The sequence below is a fragment of the Falco rusticolus genome, chromosome 19, assembly GCF_015220075.1.
Source record: "Falco rusticolus isolate bFalRus1 chromosome 19, bFalRus1.pri, whole genome shotgun sequence".
Classification (NCBI taxonomy): domain Eukaryota; kingdom Metazoa; phylum Chordata; class Aves; order Falconiformes; family Falconidae; genus Falco; species Falco rusticolus.
In genome coordinates this window covers 162,772-181,557 of record NC_051205.1, presented here as the reverse complement: position 1 = coordinate 181,557, position 18,786 = coordinate 162,772, and the positions used below count along the sequence as shown (strand labels likewise).

General features: G+C 61.5%; 2 protein-coding genes across 4 annotated transcripts; both read right to left on the bottom strand.

Annotated features, from left to right (window-relative positions):
- Positions 1–3,717: 3,717 nt before the first annotated feature.
- VSIG8 (V-set and immunoglobulin domain containing 8) lies at positions 3,718–7,125 on the bottom strand. 3 transcript variants are annotated; one of them, XM_037411871.1, is made up of 7 exons: positions 7,020–7,125; positions 6,403–6,578; positions 5,783–5,984; positions 5,510–5,674; positions 5,202–5,324; positions 4,904–5,057; positions 3,718–4,441 (listed from the first exon to the last, which is right to left on the bottom strand). In XM_037411871.1, exons 1-7 carry the CDS (start codon positions 7,066–7,068, stop codon positions 4,270–4,272), a joined length of 1,041 nt encoding a protein of 346 aa, XP_037267768.1. In that variant the 5' UTR covers positions 7,069–7,125; the 3' UTR covers positions 3,718–4,269. The 3 variants fall into 3 exon arrangements, with proteins under 3 accessions (XP_037267768.1, XP_037267766.1, XP_037267767.1); XM_037411869.1 differs by lacking the exon at positions 7,020–7,125 and having other exon boundaries at positions 6,403–6,772; XM_037411870.1 differs by lacking the exon at positions 7,020–7,125 and having other exon boundaries at positions 4,904–5,039; positions 6,403–6,772.
- Positions 7,126–9,659: 2,534 nt separating this feature from the next.
- On the bottom strand, positions 9,660–18,412 carry CFAP45 (cilia and flagella associated protein 45). Its single transcript, XM_037371220.1, has 11 exons — positions 18,311–18,412; positions 15,175–15,311; positions 13,004–13,145; positions 12,338–12,508; positions 11,898–12,076; positions 11,540–11,669; positions 11,105–11,251; positions 10,900–11,013; positions 10,445–10,638; positions 9,995–10,219; positions 9,660–9,813 (listed from the first exon to the last, which is right to left on the bottom strand). The coding sequence occupies exons 1-11, from the start codon at positions 18,410–18,412 to the stop codon at positions 9,690–9,692; spliced, it is 1,665 nt and encodes a 554-aa protein (XP_037227117.1). The 3' UTR covers positions 9,660–9,689.
- Positions 18,413–18,786: the final 374 nt, after the last annotated feature.

Genomic DNA, 18,786 nt, shown 5'->3' with positions numbered 1-18,786 from the left:
CTGCTGTCAGCGTGGCAGAGGGAGACAACTTACTGCTGAATCCTGTTCGGTGCAGCCGCATGCCCCAGCAGGATTGAGCTGCTCCTGGGCGAAAAAAAATACGTTTTAGCTTTAAACCAATTACTTCCTACAGTTGCTAAAATGGCTTTTATTTAGAACCCACTTCTGCTTGCTAATGAGCTATTCTGTTGTGTGTGCCAGCTGCTAACGAAGTTAGACTTCACTGCGTCTCTTGGCTGCGCTTTGCAGACTTTACTGCTTATCTCTACGTGGCTCACCTTCTGTGAGCCAGCAGCATGGCCCTGTGGCTGGGGCAGATGGGGCGCGAAGCCAGGACTGCTGCTCTTCCCCTGATGACAGCGGTTAAGGAATGGATGAGACCAGCCCGTAGCGGTGGGCTTTCTGCTGCTCAGCGCGGGGGGAGGCCCGCTGAGCTGTGAGCAGCTCCAGGCCTGTGGCTGGTCCCACATTTCCAGCACGAGACCCTGCTAAACAGGGTGGGCTGAGATACAAGCCAGGGAGGGCACCGTGCCTGACACTGAAGCACCGCCCCGCCCGGACCTACCTGGGGCTCTGCCCTGATCTCCTGAAACCAAACACCGGGATTGATTTTTGTTTATTATTTTTTATTTTTAAGCCTGTATTTTTCCAGTTGCCATGAAAACACAAGCATGGGCCACAGGGTGCTGTCCCACTCTTGGCCTCACTCAGGGGTCTTTCACGTGTTCCCCTTCCTGACCCTTAGGGGTGAAAACCTGCAGTGCTTCCTCTGGGACCAGCTTCTCCCCATCCTGCAGGAGGTGATGCCCTGAGCCTGGGGGATCTGCCCCGCTCCCCCCCGGGCTCAGCACAGCCCCCCTGCCGGCAGCGGAGCCCTGCGGTGGGGTGGCTTGCCCAGGACTAGCCTCCCTTGGAGCAGAGTGGATCAAGGCTGGGATTTTGGGCGAGCTGGCATCCCTGCATCAGAGGTCTGTCACAGCAAGCTGGTGGGAACACGGGGTTTGTCCCTCAGGCTTGGCCTGCTGGCAGCAAGGCTACCGCACAGCTTGGGGCTCCAGGGACATGTCCGTCTTCAGCCAGACCTCTGTGCAGCCGGGAGAGCGGTGCCGTGGCTCCTGCTCCAGGGCCAGACAGCTCCTGCGGTGTCCAAAGAGGCCCAGCAGGCTGGACGCCCAGCCTCCCTTGGGAGTGCTCCTTGGCGGTTCGCTTGCCTGACCGAGGCTCTTAGGGCTGCGCAAGGCAGAAGTGTGCTGTGCTCGTGGTGCAAAGAAGGGGACGGGGGGCAGTGGGGGAAGGGGGGCGAACGGACCGGGCAGAAATGCTGGATCAGGGCGGGGGGGGGTGGTGTGTCTGGAGCAGCCCCCTCTGCTGTGGAGGGGTTTGCTGCAGGGCTGGGCTTTGTGCTGGGCTCACCGTGGCACTTGGGGCTGGTCACCCTGGGGACGAGGCACCGTTGCTGCAGACCCTAGGGAAAAGCAGGGAGTGGAAAAGGGGTGTTGGGGCGTCCGGGAATCCCTCTGCATCAGGACGGCCCCTGTTCTGGGATGCTTTTCTCTGGGAGTGGCGGCTTGTGAGCTCCTCCTGCCGGCACAGCGGCGGTGGCCCCGGCACCTTCCCGCAGCAGGGGGACGAGCCCGGGTATGGGGGGAAGCGGGGGGGTCCCGTCCCGAGAACAAGGGCAAACGGCGGCCCAAGCACTGGACGCTGCCTCTTTGTACAAAACACCCCCGAAATCTGCACATGGCCGGTCCCCAGCCCTGGAAACCCTCTCCCAGCGTTTGCTTCCTGCAGCGCAGGGACCACCGTGACTTGCTTGTGACAGACCCCACCGGGGGTGGGCATGGGAGCCCCAGTGGGCACCATGCCAGTCCCCCGGGAAGGGGCACCTACCTGCTCCCGTGATCTCCGTCCCGATGCTGCTGCGGCGCAGTCAGGGCCGTGGGTCCTGGAGCTGCTGTAGCCGAGTGGGAGGTCAGGTCAGCCTGGCCGGGGAGGCCTCGGTGGCACGTCCCAGGTGCCCACGATGTGCCCCACGGGGAGGCCTGGGAGGAAGAGGAGGGGCAGAGTGGGCCCTGGTGAGGGTGTTGGGGCCTCCAGGGAGCCCCCACTGCTACCCCCGTAGCACCTCTCCACCTGAGAGCGGGGCACGGGGGGGAGCAGGTGCCCCTGGTCATCGGTGACAGCGCGGAGCCCTCCCACAGCAAGGGCGGCTGGGGAGGGTGGGGTGGGTGTATGGCCGGGTGTCCTGGGGAGGGGTCTAGGCCACAGCTGAGGGGGGTCCCAGGGGGTGACGGAGGTGCAGGCTGGGGTTGGGGGGCTCCCAGGGGTCCCGGGTGGTTGGGGCCAGGGCTGAGGGGTGGTCGCAGGGGGTCTCAGGCGTGCAGGCTGGAGTTGGGGGGGGTCCCGGTGGCCCAAGCCAGGGCTGAGGGGGGTCCCTGGTGGTCGGGGCTGGGGCTGAGCGGGGTCCCAGGGGGTCCCGGAGGTGCAGGCTGGGGTTGGAGGGGTCCCAGGGGCCGGGCCCGGGGCGGGCAGCCCGGGGGTCTCCGCCGGCTGGGCTGGGCCGGGCCCGCCACGCTTCCGCAGGGGGAGGGGCCGCCGCGGGCCGCGCGCGCCGTCTCATGGCAACCCCAACTCGTGACCTGGGGCCGCGCGCGCCCCCTGGCGGCCGCGACGGGCGCTGCCGGGGCCCGGGCCCGGGGGCGGGACCCGTGACGTCACGGCACCTGCCCTGCGGCGGGTGCCGGTGCCGGTGCCGGTGCCGGTGCACGGCGGGCGGGAGGGGCCCGGGCTGGGGCCGGAGGGGCGGCGGGGCCAGGGCAGGGGCCGGTCAGGGGGCTCAGGCCGCGCCGGCTCTGGCCGAGGTGGGGCTGGGGTCGGGCTTAGGGGTCAAGGTCAGAGACGGGGGTTGGAGCTGTGGCGGGCCAGGACTGCCGGCGGGGCAGAGGACCAGGCTCGGCCAGGGCAGCCCCCCGCCCACGGGCCCTCCCCCACTAGCAGCTCTGGGGCAGGTGTGGGGCTCGAGTCAGCGGTAGCGATGGGGGCGAGCACCCGCGGGAGGGTTACCATGGGGGTCAGAACTGACGCGAGGCTTGGGGTCATCGCTAGGTAAGGTGAGGGTTAGTGTGGGGTGTCGGGGTCACTGTGGAGGTCGCGGCAGCCTCTGGGTGAGTCAGGCTGGGGTCAGGTTCAGGCTTATGGGCTGCACTGGCACAGGGTCAGGGTTAAGGCTGGGGTGCAGGCACCCTGGTATGGGCACCTGTGCTGTTTGGGACCACCCTCGCCCCCTGCTCGAAGCTCTGACCCCCACCTGCTGGGGGGGGCCGGGGGCTGCGGCAGCTGCATCCTGGCTCCTGCCAGACCTGCCAGCAGCCATGGCTCCCCAGCATGTACCAGCTTGTCCGGCATGGGGCACTCGTGGCCACGTGGCAGCGTGCCCTGGCAGCAGCCCCAGAAAGCACCCATGGGTGCTGCGGGGTTGTGTCAGCAGCATCCGCACAGGGACACCAGGATAGGTACTGCTGGGAACGTGCCAGGTGCCACCACTGTGGCGTTACAGGACCCATCCCGGGATGAGCTTCCCTCCGTCACGCCGGTGAATCGGTGCTGACGATTCCCTCGGACCTTCCCAAACACGATGCTGGTGCCAGCAGCTGCCTCCTCCCCGGGCTGCCCAGCTGGGGATGGGTGAGACATGACAGGACAGCACTGTATTCACTTTAATTTATTTCTTTTCGTTTTTTCTTGTTCCAAACTGCAAATCCTGGTGCCAATGGCATCTCATCTCGAATAACACCCAATTGCTGAAGCCAATGTGGGGGCGCTGGCAGCGCCGGGCCAGAGGCAGGAGGCTGCTGGGCAGCCAGTTTGGGCGATTCGGGGCTGCCGCGTCCCTGCTTGACACCGAGGGGACGGGCTGGAGAGAAATAAATATTGCTGCGCTAGCAAGGGATGCCTCCGGGAGCAGGGCTGGGAGCTGCCCTGAAAGCCGGGCTGTGGCTGGTGGGGGTGGGGGACACATACAAAAAAAGGGGCCAAAAAAAAAAAAGAAAACCAACAAGACTGATGAACCCAAACGAAGTTTGCTTGAAGCCGGGGCTGTTTCAGGGGGGAGGAGAGAGCTGGATTCCTGACTTCAATTTGCACGGCGAGCCCTGGCGGCACAGCCCTGCGCCGCTTGGTGCCGGACCCCGGCGGTGCTGCTGGCTCTGGGCTGGTGGTCGCTCCCCCAGTGGAGCCGAATCGGGGGTGGACACGGGGCCGGTGTGGGGGTTACAATGCTGGGCAGGTGACTTGGTGCCGCATGCCTTCATTGCACATGAGAGCGGCCGCCCGCTCATCACCGTCGCTGTGCTGGCACTGCATGTAGCTGATGCCATGGGGCGAGTAGCTGTGGTGAGTGCAGACGTTGCAGGCGCGGGTCATGGTGCCACCTGTGCTGCTCCTGCAGGCAGAGGGGAACCCCAGCAGCTCCCATCAGTGCTCAGCAGTGCCTGGTGGCACCCCTCGGTGCTCATGGATGCTCAGCAGTGCCCCATTGTCACCCTGCTGGTTTCTATCACTGCCATCCAGTGCCTGGTGGCACTCACCAGCATCTGTTGGTGCCCATCAGCTCCCTATGGCACCCATCAGTACCTGATGGCACCTACCAGTGCTCACTGGGTCCATGAGTACCTTGCAGTTCCTAGTGGTACCTATCAGCACCCAGTGCCGCCCATTGGTGCCCATCCGTGCCTGTTAGTTCCCAGCATTTTCTGGTGGTACCCATAGGTGACCCGCAGTGGCCATTAGCGCCAGCAGTGCCCACAGGTGCCCATAGGTCCCCAGTAATGCCCAGTGATGCCCATCAGTGGCCCATGGCACCCACCAGTGCCCACTGGCCCTGTGTCCATCCTGTGCCCCTCACCTGCAGTCACTGCAGGTCCGCTGGCACTCCTTCCGACGGTAGCGGCAGATCAGCGCCCAGATGAGGAGCCCAAGCAGGCTGAGGAGCAGGAGGGAACCCAGGATGGAGCCCACGATGATGCCTGCCTGCCTTCCTCCTGCCGCGGGAGCACAGCCTGTCACTGCCGGCTTCCCTGCCGGCTGCCCACTGGTCACCATGCCCCTGGTGGCACCCTGGCATGCAAAGCCAGTCCCCAGTGGCACCCTGGCACGCAGAGCCAGCCCCTGCCTGTGCAGACCCCCTCAGCTGTGGCACTTACTTGGTGAAGGGCTGAGGTTGAGCTGGCACACAGAGTAGCCCACACGGTTGGTGACGCGGCACTGGTAGATGCCGGCATGCACCTCCGACAGGCTGCGGATTAACAGGTCGCCAGGAGCTCGTCCTGCAGCATGGAGAGACAGCCCGGTCAGCCCAACCCTATCGGCACCCGCACTCTGGACACGGGTGCACAGCGACATGGGTGCGTACAGACATGGACACCCACCAACACATGCACTCACACCTCACCCAGGAGCATCCCCCACACCCAGCAGAGCCCCCCCCCCCCAGGTAAGCACCAGCACCCACCTTGGATGGTGCCTGAGGGCAGGCGTCCCCCGCCGTAGCCATCAGCCAGCTTGGCCCACTGGTAGGCAAGCGGGGAGGTGCCCCCCCGGCTGTAGCACCGCAGCAGGATGCTGCTCCCTTCTATCAGCTCCCCCTCGGTCCAGCACTGTGGGGTGACTGGCTTCTCTGCAGGGAGAGGGACATCTTCACTGCTAGGGCCACTGGGGGGGTCACCTGGGGTGCCCAGAAGGGGGCACATGGGAGCAGGGTGGGTGGGTGGCGGGGGGGACTCACCTTGCACAGTGACGATGACCTCGTGCACAGCCACGGTGTTTTTCTTCACCCGGCACTGGTAGGTGCCAGTGTCGGAGACCTGCAGGTCAGCCAGGCGGATGGAGGCGTCGTACTGGCTGGGGTCATTTTGCACAAAAGCCACCCGGTCCTGGAGCCCCGAGCCACTGCCGTAGTTGACGTGGTGGTCCTGGTAGGACAGGAACTGGGGGGGGCAAGCAGAGAGACTGGGCAGGGCTGGTCCGGGCGGGGGGACCCGGGGCTGTCAGCTTGGGAGGGAAATGCACCGCCCGGCACCCGCCTCTGCCTGTTCCTTCCCTGCCCTACCAGACCCTGCTTAGTCCTTCCCTGACCCGCCTGGTCCTTCCCAGCCCAGCACACCCAGACCCTGCTGGCTCTGCCTGCCCTACCCAGACCTTCCCCTCCCCTGCCAGACTTTGCCTGTCCTGCCTGCTCTGCTGGGCTTTGGTCCTTCCAAACCCTGGCTGCTCTGCCAGCTCCTTCCTTGCCCTGCCAGACCTTGCCTGTCCTGCCTGCTCAGCTGGGCTCCATCTGGTCCATCCCAGCCATGCCTGCCCTGCCTGCATGGTGGGACAGCAGTTGCTGGGGCAAGTGACACTCACCACATTCTCGGGGCCAGTCCGCTCGGGTGTGATCTGGATCCACTCGATGCCCACACCCTGGGGACCGTTGTCTTCAGGCTCGAGGACATAGGGGCAGCCCAGTTTCACTGAGTCGCCCTTGGCCAGGTACAGCACCTCCCGGCCCTTGCTGTTGATCCTGACGGCCAGGAGCAGAGCTGGGGAGAGAACAGCACCCATTGCACCAGCTAGGGAGCACACAGGCACCCCAAACCTGTGCCCCAGTGCACCCTGACCCCACACCTGACAGCACCCAGCCTGTGGGGAGCAGGAATAGGGCAGGGACCTGTCTGTCAGGATCAGGCACCCACAGGGGCTGGGCATCCTGGTGGGCTTGAGCACCCATCAGGGCTGGCACCGTCTGGGTCCTGTGAAGCTGTGTTGGGGACAAAGGGACATGGCAGGGTCAATGCCACCTGCCTGGCTCTGGCCAACAGGGGTGGGTGTTGGGGCAGGAGCAGTCCTGGCTGCAGGTGCTCTGCTGACCATGGGGTGCATCCAGCACCCTGGGGTGCCCCGTGGCTGGGCAGGGACTCCCTCCATCCTCGGTGACATTGCTGCAGGAGTGGGTCCAAGTGCAGGGATCCATCAACGCCTACCTGGCATGAGACCCAGGAGCAGGAGCAGGCTGGCGCCGTGCCCTGCCATGACGCTGCAGCCGTGCCGTGCCAGTGAGGAGGAGCGGGAGCGGAGGCTCCGAGGCGACAAGGCAGCCAGCCCGTGCGGGGCTGCTTTTACATGCTGGGCTGGGGCGCTCCTCCCTGTGGGGTGGATGCCTTTGGGATGACTGAGTGGCTCCAAGCTGTGCGTGAGTGATGCCGCCCTGCTCCACTCCCTACCCGGTAATTAAGCATCGCCATGGTATGGGCTACCATCGAGCCAGACCCAGGCTGGGGGCCACTGCAGGCAGTGCAGGCAGGGAGCACCAGCACACCCAGGGGCATCTGGAGCAGCGATCCAGGGGGCCGTGGACACCACAGCACCCAGTGGCTGGTACGCTAGTGTGGGTACTGATGGGATGAGTGTGCCTGGTGGGACTCTGCAGTCCTGGGTGCCTGGGACTCTGCGGGAGCAGCCCAAGCATGGCTGAGCACCACAGCTACATGGAAGTGCCAGCTTCGCCCCATGCAGGTCCCAAAAAGATTTTGGTCTTGGAGCAGGACTTGGGGCATTTGGAAGAGCTTAAAGGTGTGGTTTGACCATGAGCTTAAGCTCTTGCAGATCCCTCCTCTGGTCCTGCCCCCTCAGCAAACGAGCATGTGGGAACTGCAGCACCCACCAAGCCTGTGCCGGTGGCACTGCTGAAATGCAGTGCAGAGACCTGGCTGGTGCTCCAGGCCATGGCACACTGCACAGGGACACTGTGGCATGGCAACAAGAGGGGCAGCACATCCTGGACCACGCTCAGCACAGCGCAGGGGACAAGCAGTGTGGCTGGAGGAGCCTGGGACAGACAAAGGGGAGGAACAGAGTGGCTGAAACCGGCTGGAATCTGAGGGCAAGAGTTGGGGACAGGGATGCTCAGCAGGGATGCAGGAGTTTGGGATGGGGATGTTTAGCTGTGGGTGCTGGGTGCCACACCGGGGATGCTCAGCTGGTAGACAGCCCTAGCTATGGGCACTCTTCATGCCTGCATCCATTGGAGGGGGTGAGCCCCCACACCGGGCTGCTCTGGTGCTGTGGGCCAGGTCAGGGCCCATGTCCAGCTCACCTGTGCCCTGCCCTGCAGCACTGCTTGGCCATGCTAGTGCTTTCCACACCTTTCCACACCACGACTGCCCCAGCCGGCTGGGCAACACCACCCAGCCGGTCCCAAACAGTACCCGGGGCCAAGAGCTGCTCCATTTACTGGCCCCAAGCTGAGCTCACTGCTGCCAGTTAACCCTTACTGGCCCTGTGCTGGGAACTGGGGCCGAGTCTGGCACGTGTTTTGCCGCGTCTGTGATTTCAGGGCCCCCTGTGCACGGTCTGGCCCCAGGGCAGCACCGAGGCGTTGAGGGATGCCGCCTGCCGGGGCTGCTCCCGCATGGCAGGGTCTGTTCCTGCCATGACGGGGCTGTGGCTCACTGTGGCTCGGGGCTCCTTCCTGGCGTGGTGCTGGCTCCCCAGCCTGACTCCTGCATTCCTTGGTGCAAGGAGGTCTAACTCATGCACAAAGGGTGGGGAAGCCACTCCACCCTGGCTGGTGGCCCACCGGTGGTCACAGCGCCCTGCAGCTGGTGTGGTGGCTTTGAAACCCTCCAGGCTGAGCCTGGCCTAGAACAAGGCTGTGGCTGCCTGGCCAAGGTGGTGACCGAGAGCAGCACGGCCGGCGCGTGGCCGCTGGGGACTGGGGATGGACAGCCCAGCCTAGCAGAGAGCACTGCACATGCTTTGTGGGCCAGGCACCAGTGCCGAGGCCCCAGGGGCCCCGGAGAGCTTGGCAGCCCTGGGGGCTTCCTCAGGGTTGGGGTCAGGTCTGAGGTGGCAGATGCAGGCAGAGCCGGTGACACGATTCAGCCCCTGCCCCAGAAGGGACAGCGCAGCCCCACAGCACCTGGCTCCATCACACCACGGGGACGAGGACAAGGAAGGGATAACAAAAGGCTATGGCATTTTTTCCTCGCTATTTACCCAACCCAAGAGACTCAGTGTTCACAGCAGAGTCCTCCGAGCTGTCCCCCTGCCCTGGGCAGTCTCACCTTTGCCAGCTCTCCTTATTTTTCAGCTGCTCTGACAATTAATCAGAGCCACTCCTACAGGATCCCAGCCCTCTGAAACTGCCAGTCTCTATCCAAATGGATTTTAAATGTTTGCATCATGCTTCGGTCTCTTTGCTTTGCCCCTGAAGAAGGCCACTGCCGCAGGGCCTGGAGGTGACACCTCGGTGAGAAGGTGGCACTGCCACGGCTGATGCAGCTGTGGGCAGCCAGGGCTGTGCGTGTAGAAAAGAGCTTGCCTGGCTCATGGGGACCCCACCTGAGCCACCCCGCGCAGGCTGAGAGCACCCCTGCCGGTTCGGTGATACCAAGCTGCACTGAGGCCTGGGGATGCTCCTGGCCCCTCTAAGGACATGGGCCACCTCTGACAGCTTTCTGCCAGTGGATGTGGGGAGGTGGGCAAGGGGCAACCTCCATCCCAGGAGTGGACAGTGAGCCTTTGGGCTACTCCACTCCCAAGGGCAGCTCCTGGCCCGCAAACCTGAGACGAGAGAAGGTCGAAAGATACCATCTGCTCCACAAACATCTTTGTTCCTCTGTAGAAAATTTAGCCTTAGAAAATGGGAACCCCTAAGTTGCTGGGGAACATGAGCTCTGCTCCTTGTGGGACTGAGCCTGGCCAGGGGCTGCGCTTGCTCGGCTCAGGGCCCTTCGCTCCACCTGGGCGCAGTACTTCTCAGGGATGCCAGAGGCTCTGTGGAGGAAAAAAAATCATCAGGCACCCTGTGCTACACCGGAGCCAAGCTTTAGGACTGTGGCCCCGGAGTGGATCTTGTTTGATGAGGATGCAAAGGAACCTGTGAGGTGGGAAGTCAGGAAGGACTTTGGGACATGCAGTGAACCAGGGAAGTAAATGGCTGCTGGCAGCACATCACCTGAGCTCCCGCATCTTCTGCTGCTTGAACTGGGTGATACGCTGGCTGCGCTGGTGGGCCTCCTCCTCAAGCCGCTGGCACTCCTCAAAGGCAGCCACCCGCTCCTGTGCCAGCTGCTGCTGACGCTCCCGCATCTGGCGCTGGATATCACTAGCATAGGCAAGCTGCAGACCTGCCCTCCGTGCTTCCTCTGCCTTCTCCTTCTCCATCTGCTCCTTCTGGGCCCTGCAAGAGAGCTCAGGGCAGATGAAAGGCCCCACTCCAGCCCTGGCACGTGCCAATACCTGCCTGCAGGGCCTTGGCCAGCACCAGACCCACCGGCTGCGCTGACTTGTTGCTGGGAGCCCCCACGGCAGCCCCCCTACCGCCATGTCACCCATCCTTTGGCCCTATTTTGCAAGGCAGGGCCCAGCCGTCTCGCCAGTGAGCTCCTAGCACCATCCTCCTCACCTGAGGAACTTCTCAAACTCGTGGCGGTCCCGCTGCACGTGCATGGCCATGCTGTGCTCCCGCTGGGCAATCTGCTCCAGGCGGCTCTGCTTCAGCATCTGGTTCATCTCAGCCCTTCTCTGTGCCACCTCCTTCTCCTTGCGCCGCCACTCTCGCTCAGCAGCCTCTTGGCTGCGCTTGGCCCTCAGTGCGTCCTGCCAAAGGGGGACAGTGGTGACCCGGAGGGGTTGTGGAGGATTTAACCTCAGGGGGAGCTATGGGAGCACTTGACTGGGGTTTTGCCTCTCTCCCCTTGCCATGGCCAGCATTGCTTTAGAACCTCACCTAGCTCCAGGTGCTGGTCCAGACCTGCAACACCCCAGTAGACCTATCACATCCAGGGGAGCTTCCACTTTGCTGGGGTGGTGGCAAGTGAGCCAGCATGGGAGCACGTGGCATGTCAACAAGCCGCTCACCTGCTCTGCCTGATGGTCCCGGGCCCTCTCGTGCATGGCTCTCAATTGTGCCATCTCCTTCTCCTTCTCCCAACGGATCCTCTCCTGCTCAGCTTCAACCTCAGCCTCACGCTCCTGCAATGGACAGAGCCTTGTGGCTGCTCCCTGTGGCACCTCTGCTGCCTGATGAACCTATGCCAGTGCCACATGCACTCAATCCCATTACCATTTTCTGCCTCTGGTACTCGAGCACCCGCTTGTCTGCCATCCTCTCCAGCTCCCGCTGCTCCTCCTTGCATCTCTGGTTCTCATCGTTGATGCGTTTAATCTCAGCCTGGATCTTCTTCTGTTGCTCCTGTCTTCGCTCCAAGTCCTGAAAGAGGGTCAGAGGGTGACAGGGTAAAGCGCTGCAGCACAAAGCTCTCCCGCTGCTCCTCCCCATGTGCCTTTCTGAGGGCCCAGAAGCACGCTTGGGGCAAGGGAAGGCTCAGCAGCTCAGGTCACTTTCTGAGGATGGCTTAGCTTCTGCCCCAGAGCTTTAATTCTGCCAGGTGTTGTCTCCACACACCAAGCCTGACTTAGCCAGCACTGGGTCGCCCTTCCGACAACGTGAAAACCTAACTCCAGTCTCCCCTGCTCCCTGGCACCTCGCTGGTCGCACCTGCAGGTCCTCCGTCTTCAGCTTCTCCAGGTACTCCAGCAGCTGCTGTGCCTCCTGCTCCCGTTGCTTGGCTCTCAGAGCCCGCTCCTCTGCATTCTGCTCCATCTGTTTCACAAGCTCCTGCCTCCCTCTGGAAAGAAGAAAGCAGAAGGGTTCCCTCTGGCTCTGTCACACTCCCAGAAGCAGAAATGCTGGCACAGACATCAGGTGGTGTGTCTGCTGCCTCATGCTGCCCAGTCCATCCGCAGTGACCGGGAGCTGCGGAGTGAAGCCAGCAGCCGGAGGATACCCTAGCTTTGGCACAAGGCCTGGGAAGGGGACAGATGCCTCTGCAGGGAAGAGGGGCCCTTCTGCAAACCTGACCAGCTCCTGCTTCCTCTTGCGCTCCAGTTCCTCCTGCATCTCATCAGCCTTTTTCCTCTCCACCTCCATCATCTTGGCCAGGCGCTTGTCTTCTTCCTCCAGCTCTTTTGTGATGAGCTGCTTCTCGAGGATCTGCGTGTCACGGATCATGTGGCACTTGGCACCAAGGATCAGCTGTGGGGACAGCAGGTCTCCCTGGTCTCTGAGCCAGAGCTGGCAGCAGCAGCAGGGACAGACACACAGATGAGGAGGGGGGAAAGGGGAGAAGAGGAAGACCCTGGGTAGCAGCAAGTGGAGCGGGGTTTAGGTCTAGAGTAGCTAGGTGAAGTTCACGGGGGCTCTCAGCAGTCTGTCCACACAGGCAGCTCAGGCAGGTCTTGATGCAGGCAGGAGGCCCTGTGGGGCTGGGTGATGTATGGGAGCCTCTGGTCCTACCTCATTGAACTCCTTGATCTCATCTTCCTGCTCCATGCGCATCCTGCTTGCCCGCTGCAGCAGGTGCTGGGCCCGCTCCCGTGCTGCTTCCTCCAGCTCACTCGGCTTCCCTGTCTGCTGCTGCAGGATGGCCTTCTGCTTCGCCGCACTTTTGCGTGCGCTCACCGCCTCCTGAAGGGACAGGTAGGGCTGCTGAAAGCCAGACACCCTCCTGGGGCAGCCCTGCAAGGCTGAGCCTGCCCGAGGGTGCTGTGGGGCTGTCTGACTCACGAGGGGCACACTCCAGCACTGCCAGGGTCACCATGGGCTGGGGGAACAATCAGTGTGGGACTGCTGGATGCAACCAGCGTGGGATTTCTTCCCCATCCACAGACCAGTCAAACCCAAGGGAACCTGCACGGCCATTCCTGGGCTGTGGGTCAGTGGAGACCCAAGAAGCGCAGCCATGCTGCCTCCCCTGCACGCTGCCCTGGCGGCAATGGGCACACCAAAATGAGGGCAAAGAAGGGATGAAGGTGGTGGCCCCTGAGCAGAGCTCCAGGGACAGCCCCAGCTGTCGCATCTCTGACCTACAAAGTTGGCTCTACCTGGATGCATCCACCTCCACCCACAGCCTGAGACCTGTCGGCAAGCAGGGAAAGAAGGAGCAGGAGGGGAAATGCCTACGAGAACGGCTTCCTTCTCCGCTTTGAGGGCTGCCAGCTTGGCCTCACGCTGCTCCGTGGTCAGGACTCGAGCTGCTGCTTTAATGCGCTGGAAATCCTCCTGACCGATAATAAGGGATGCTACTGGCTTCTCTGCAGGGATGCTGTTGGTATGGGGAAGAGGGCACAGAGAGAAAGCAGTCAGTGGCATGGAGTCTCCAACAGCTCCCTCCATTCCCTGCCCTCCCTGGGCTGCCCACACTGGGGGAAGCAGGAGCGGCTCCACAACCAGGAGTCACCTGAGAGCAATGCAGGAAGCACCTGAGCTGTGGGGACCTGACTCTCCTGGACAGAGGGGAGGAAGAAACAGAAAGTGCAGTGAAAGTGGCATTGTGCTGTGATGCAGGGGGAGAGGATCTTCAGCAGGGTAGCCAGGGACCTCCCAGGAAAACCCCAAAATATTCAGCATGGCCCTGGTCAGCCCCAATAAAAAATGCTGAAAGTATTTCAGTCCGACTCGGCCTTCCCAGCACTCATTTGGGGAAAATTCTGACCACTGCCCTCACTCCTTTTCCAGCGGGACATGATTCTCATCCCTGGCCCCCCAGACTGACTATCGCTGCTCTTGCTTGTCCAGACAAAATGTTCTGTCTGGACAGATTTTGGGGAGCAGGAGCTGCCTTTTCACTCTGTTTAATGACACTCAACTTGCTTAGGCTCCAGATCTGCACAGCACAGCTTGACTTTGGCTCTGCTGCCCCAGGAATCCACCCGGCACGAGACAATGAAACACCACACTGCCCCAAACATGGAGCACCGTCTCCCCTCCCAGCACTGGCAGGTGTCCCTCCAGCCATCACCCTGGCTTTGTGGACACTGCAGAGCCACAAACTCTGCCCGTGACTCATGCTGTGGTTTAGAGGAAATCACCAAAGCTCTTGGTGCCCCCATTTCCCCACTTGTAAAAATGTGGATAATAATACAGGGCTGTTTTCCAGAGGAGTTGTAAGGAGTTAATTACTCTTTGTATTACTCAGATACCATGGTGACGCGTGTGGTGTAGGAGCGTATATTAACAAAATGCATAGAGCACTTTGAAGATGTTCAGGGCTAAGAATTTACTCATTACTATTGTGTGTCACCTTTCATCCACCCTTGTGAATATGAACAGATACCTGCATAATGATCGTTCAAGAGCTGCATCACAGCATCGGATTCCAGGACGCTTTAAAGAATGGTTAATGGTCACAACGGCACTAGTAAATGTAATGATACAGTGGCCACTGCTTTAGTCGCCCCAGTGTTTGGGTGACCAGCCTGGGATGTCTAGGGCCTGATTTTCAGGAATTAAACCGGCATGAATGGTTTCCATCAGCTTCAGCTGGAGCTGCAGCCACGCGACACATCTGCAAATTGGCCCTCAGCTTCAGCAGCAGGGGCAAATAAGAACATGAACATATAAAACCAGGTACCAGCGTCAAAAGCCTGAACCAGTGCCGCTGTGCCATTTCACTCTCCACAAAACCCAAACTCAAGCCATCCGCAGGGCGGGTGTCACGTTTTACGGGGTGTAAGAGCATTACACAGAGGTTGAAAACAGGAAGCAAAGATGAATCTTGCACCAAACGACAACTACAAGGAAAATTTAGGGAGGTTAAAATGAAGCTAAATTGGAGCTGGCCAGGATAATGGCCCTATTGTCTATGTGCTGGAGGCTTTTAATGAAGTGTAGTAATTAGGGCCAGAGTTCTTGCAGTTCAGTCTTGTTTATAAAACTTCCCTGTAGAGAAACACACAGCTGCCACTGTGCAGGGGCTGTGGGTGATGCTCCACTACCTTTCTCACACGGGGCTTTTGGGTAACAGGGCACAGGAGGCAGCATCTGATATGTGACGGAGGCAGGTGCCACCCTGTGGGGCTGTTCAGCCCAGAAGGAGCTTTTCTGTCTTCTGAGAAGGTTTTATTTTGCTAATTACTGGTTCTTACAATGATTCAGTGCCTCTTGTCAAATGCCTAGTGCTTGCTGGCTTCATTGCTGCCCAAGCCAGGCATATCAGAGCACTGCTGCCCGTCCCTCCTCCTCTAAGATGTCCTGGCTAGTGGCAGGACAAGCTCTGTGCACTGGGATGGTGCTGTGGCAGACACACAGGACCCCAAAATCTCTTCAGAGCTGCTACTCAGGCACAGACTTACATGAGGTCACGGATTAAGTCCTTGGTGATGAGACGGGTGGTCTCGGGCTTGTGCCCACCAGTGGGTGACACTTTTGGGGCAGTCTGCACATCCTGAAGGATCACAACAGGGCTGCTGAAGCACGGCTGCTGCAGGCTCTACAAGAAAGGATGGCGTTTACTCTGGCTTTCCTGCCACCAGCCCATGCCTGGCTCTCTGCCCCCGGCTCCTAGACACAGAAGTGCTCTGGCACGAGAGGCCGCAGGTTCCCCTGAGCTCTGACAAAGCCTCTCACACCACCAAGACCACTGACATCAGGGCATGGGAAGGGTTTTTCCCTGGCAGCCCCAGTTCTGAAGGCCTGATGAGGACAGCAGGAAAACCAAAAATACCCCTGCAGCACTGGTTTTACTATAAAAATCTGGGTGTTAGTCTCTCACCCGGATGTGAAGCAAACATGAGCTGCCAGCTGCTTGCTCAGGGCGAGACTTCACAAATGCTCAAGCATCACCTCAGCTACCTTGAGCTGATGGCAGCTGGCCCCTGCCCCACTCCTCACCATGGCCACTGGCACCTCTGTCCTGCTGAGCCCCACGGACTCAGGAAAAACTGGGTGGAAACCAACACAGGCTGATCCAAACTCAGTGGGAGCTGGGAGGGGGGTCCTGGGGAAGGAGAAGCAGGGGCAGCTTGAGGGCTGGCCTTGCAGGACGATCAACCCACAGACAGCACTGGGCAAAAACCAGTCCTCCCAGTACAGCCTGAACTGGTTCGGGTCCCTTTGCCTGAGCCGTGGCTGCCACCTAGTGAAGTGTCACCTAGCTGTGGGGTGACTTGGGACGCTCTGCATCCCCCAGGCAGGGTGGGCACTGGCTGCCCCCAGAGGGGTGGGAGCAGGTGAGGGGTGTCCCAAACACGCATGGTGCCCCCTCCACCACCCCCCACCCCCACCCCCCGCCTCTGATCAGGCCACAGAGTCTTTGATAACAGGGGCGGGCATCCTGTCCACCCCAGGGTGAAGGTGGACAACCCGAAGCGTTTCGGAGCAACTCTGCAGAACAAACCTCCAGCAGCTGAGCAGGACAGTCCCCAGCCAGGAGATGGGAGCCCAGCAGGGCAGTTTGGCTTCCCAAGCCCAGGGGCGCTTCCCCGAGCCCAACCACAGTGTAGGCGTTCCCAGCGAAATCCTCACCCGGGTCGGGGAACCACAAGAGCTAATCTAAGGTACACACAGATGTGTGGTTTCCCTTGGACTTCTATTTACTAGTTCAGCTTTAAAATCTTAAGCGACTGCTGAAACAGATCCTACAGCTGGCCAGGCACGGAGCAGCTCCCTGGGAACTTGCTGCAGGCAATATTTCCATTTCACAGGTCTGCATTATTTCTATTTTACAGGTCTGAGGGCCCTGAAGTACAGGGTCTCTCGCAGCCCAGCATGGCAGATGCTGGAGCAGCTTCTGAATCACTGTGGGCCCAAAGCGTGAGCTGTTGAATTAAAAGCTTTAGCACTGAAACACCCAAGCAAACAAAGGTGATAGTGTTACTCACTGCAGCAAGGCCACACATCCCCAAAGCCAGGAGAACTCCTTGGACTAGACTTGGATTAGGCTCAGGGAATTCAATTAACACCCAGATGAGCGTCATGACATTTTTATCTAACTGCCTTGAAGGCCTCCAAGGAAATGGATCATAAACCTGCCCAGGGCTCCTTGGCTCGCAGGGCGTCCGAGGCACACGGACCCGGCAGTCCCAGGGCAGGCTGCTTGCTGGGAGTGCTCCCGACCGCCTGCCCCACGAGGCAAACCATCCGCACAGCCTCCAGTTGGGAGCGGAGGTAATCTTCGTTACACATTTCCTTCCTCTCCTCTGAAAAGCCAAAGGGATTTGGCAAGTCTCTTTGAACATATTTGTTTCAAGTGAACAGGCCCAGGAGAGGAAACGACAGCCACAAACGCCCCCTGCCACAGAGGAACAAGCCCCTTGAACACAGCGCGGCTCCCTCATGGCAGCCCCAGCAGAGACCCCCAGTGTTTCATCAGCCCAAGAGACAGTGAGCGTGAGATAGGCCAGAGTCCAGCGGTGTCTAACCTGGCCCGTATGTCATAACCTGTGTCAAAGACGACACGAAGGGTGGGGAGAGCCAACAGCTGGAGCCACGAACTCAGCCTGCCACAGGGAGAGCACCTGGGAGTCGATAAAGGAGGTGGAGGAAGCAGCAGCAGGGGAAAGACACACAAAACGTCACCCTTCCCTGGAAAATACCATCACCCGCCTCAGTGACAGTGGCTGTGGCTCTCCTGTGGGAGCTGGGGACAGCTGAGGGACGAGCATGGAGGAAGCGAGTCTTTTCCTTACAAGACCGGAGAGGAAAGAGCTGTTGCTCTCTGTTTATCCCCTCTCTCAGTGGCCAGGGCATCCAGCCAGAAGGTCAGAGACCTGCTGCAATTCTGCCTCGTCTCCAAGGGGACTGATTTCGTAGCTCACTGATGAAAGCCTAAATATGCTGGCAATGATCGCTCTGGAAGCTTCCAGCCCCTGCTCCAAGGGCTCTCTGTCCCACATGAAATAACCACTGTCTAATGCACAGACCCCGTAAGGCCGGCTCCTCTCCTTTACCAGGGCGTCTCACCTCCCAAGCTTCTTTTGTCTCACTAATTAACTAATTGCTCCGTGAAAAGTGGATGCCTGTGGCATCAAGGAGGACAGTTACGCACAGCCCCCGGTCTGGTGGCCCTGGCACGCTCCCAGGAGGCACGGGTGGGGGTGGCACGCTCCCAGAAGGAACCGCATGTTGGGAACCCGCAGTGGGGCGAGGAATTCAGGGCGCAGAGGTGGCAGGGCCCAGGCAGGGCTGGCCAAGGGTGTGACAGCATCCCTCACCCGGCAGGTATGGAAAACAGAACATGGAGGCAACGTGGTGGAGAAGCGCCTCCAGTGAGCAAGCCAGCATGAGCTGGGGGGCTGAGGCCCTGGGAGCCCCCTGCCTGGGGCGTGCCTGGGGAGCACCGGGCAGGGCCCCAGCGCCACGGTGCGCTGGGTGGGACAGAGCTGGCTCCGGCCTGGTGAGGTCCCGGGCACCCCGACCCCCTCCGTGGCCCTGCGCAGTGCAGGGGGTCGGGCAGCCGGCGGTGGCCCCACGGTATCCCGGCCGCCTTACCTGGCGCTCCCTGAGCGTCCCGTCCCGGCGGCGCGGCTGGCTGGGGGCCCGGCGGGGCAGGGGGGCCGGGCCCGGTGCACCGGAGCTGGCCGTGCTCACCATCCCGCTCCGCTCGTCAACCGCCGCTCGTCGCCATGGCAACCGCGCCCCCCCCCCCCCCCGCGCTCCCCTGGAAACGGGGGCGGGGCGCTCCCGAGCGCGCGCAGGGGGCGGGGCCGAAGGCCGCGCTCGGCTGCGGAGGGGGCGCTCTATGGTGCGGGGCGCGTGCCCGGGCACGCCCCGCACGCACACCCGCGGCCTCATGCGCGTTCACGCCGGCCCCGCCCTTCCCCGCCGGCCCCGCCCCTCCCCGGGGCACGGCTGCCGCCATGCCGTGATGCAACGCAGGGGGGGTCCCCACCCCGGGGTGCCCCCTCGCCCAGAGGCCCTGTACCCTGGCGGGAGCCCCCGGCTTAGCCCAGCCCCCTCCCCGCATC

Coding starts and splice junctions, on each gene's coding strand:
- VSIG8 (XM_037411869.1), bottom strand. CDS start 6,744: ATGCCCAGCCCCTGTGGGTGCCTGATCCTGACAGACAGGTCCCTGCCC. Junction 5,058..5,201: donor CAACCTCAGCCCTTCACCAA/GTAAGTGCCACA, acceptor CGGCAGTGACAG/GCTGTGCTCCCGCGGCAGGA. Junction 4,442..4,903: donor CGGACCTGCAGTGACTGCAG/GTGAGGGGCACA, acceptor CTCTGCCTGCAG/GAGCAGCACAGGTGGCACCA.
- CFAP45 (XM_037371220.1), bottom strand. CDS start 18,412: ATGGTGAGCACGGCCAGCTCCGGTGCACCGGGCCCGGCCCCCCTGCCC. Junction 12,509..13,003: donor CGGAGAAGGAAGCCGTTCTC/GTAGGCATTTCC, acceptor CTGTCCCTTCAG/GAGGCGGTGAGCGCACGCAA. Junction 10,639..10,899: donor GGGACCATCAGGCAGAGCAG/GTGAGCGGCTTG, acceptor CCCCTTTGGCAG/GACGCACTGAGGGCCAAGCG.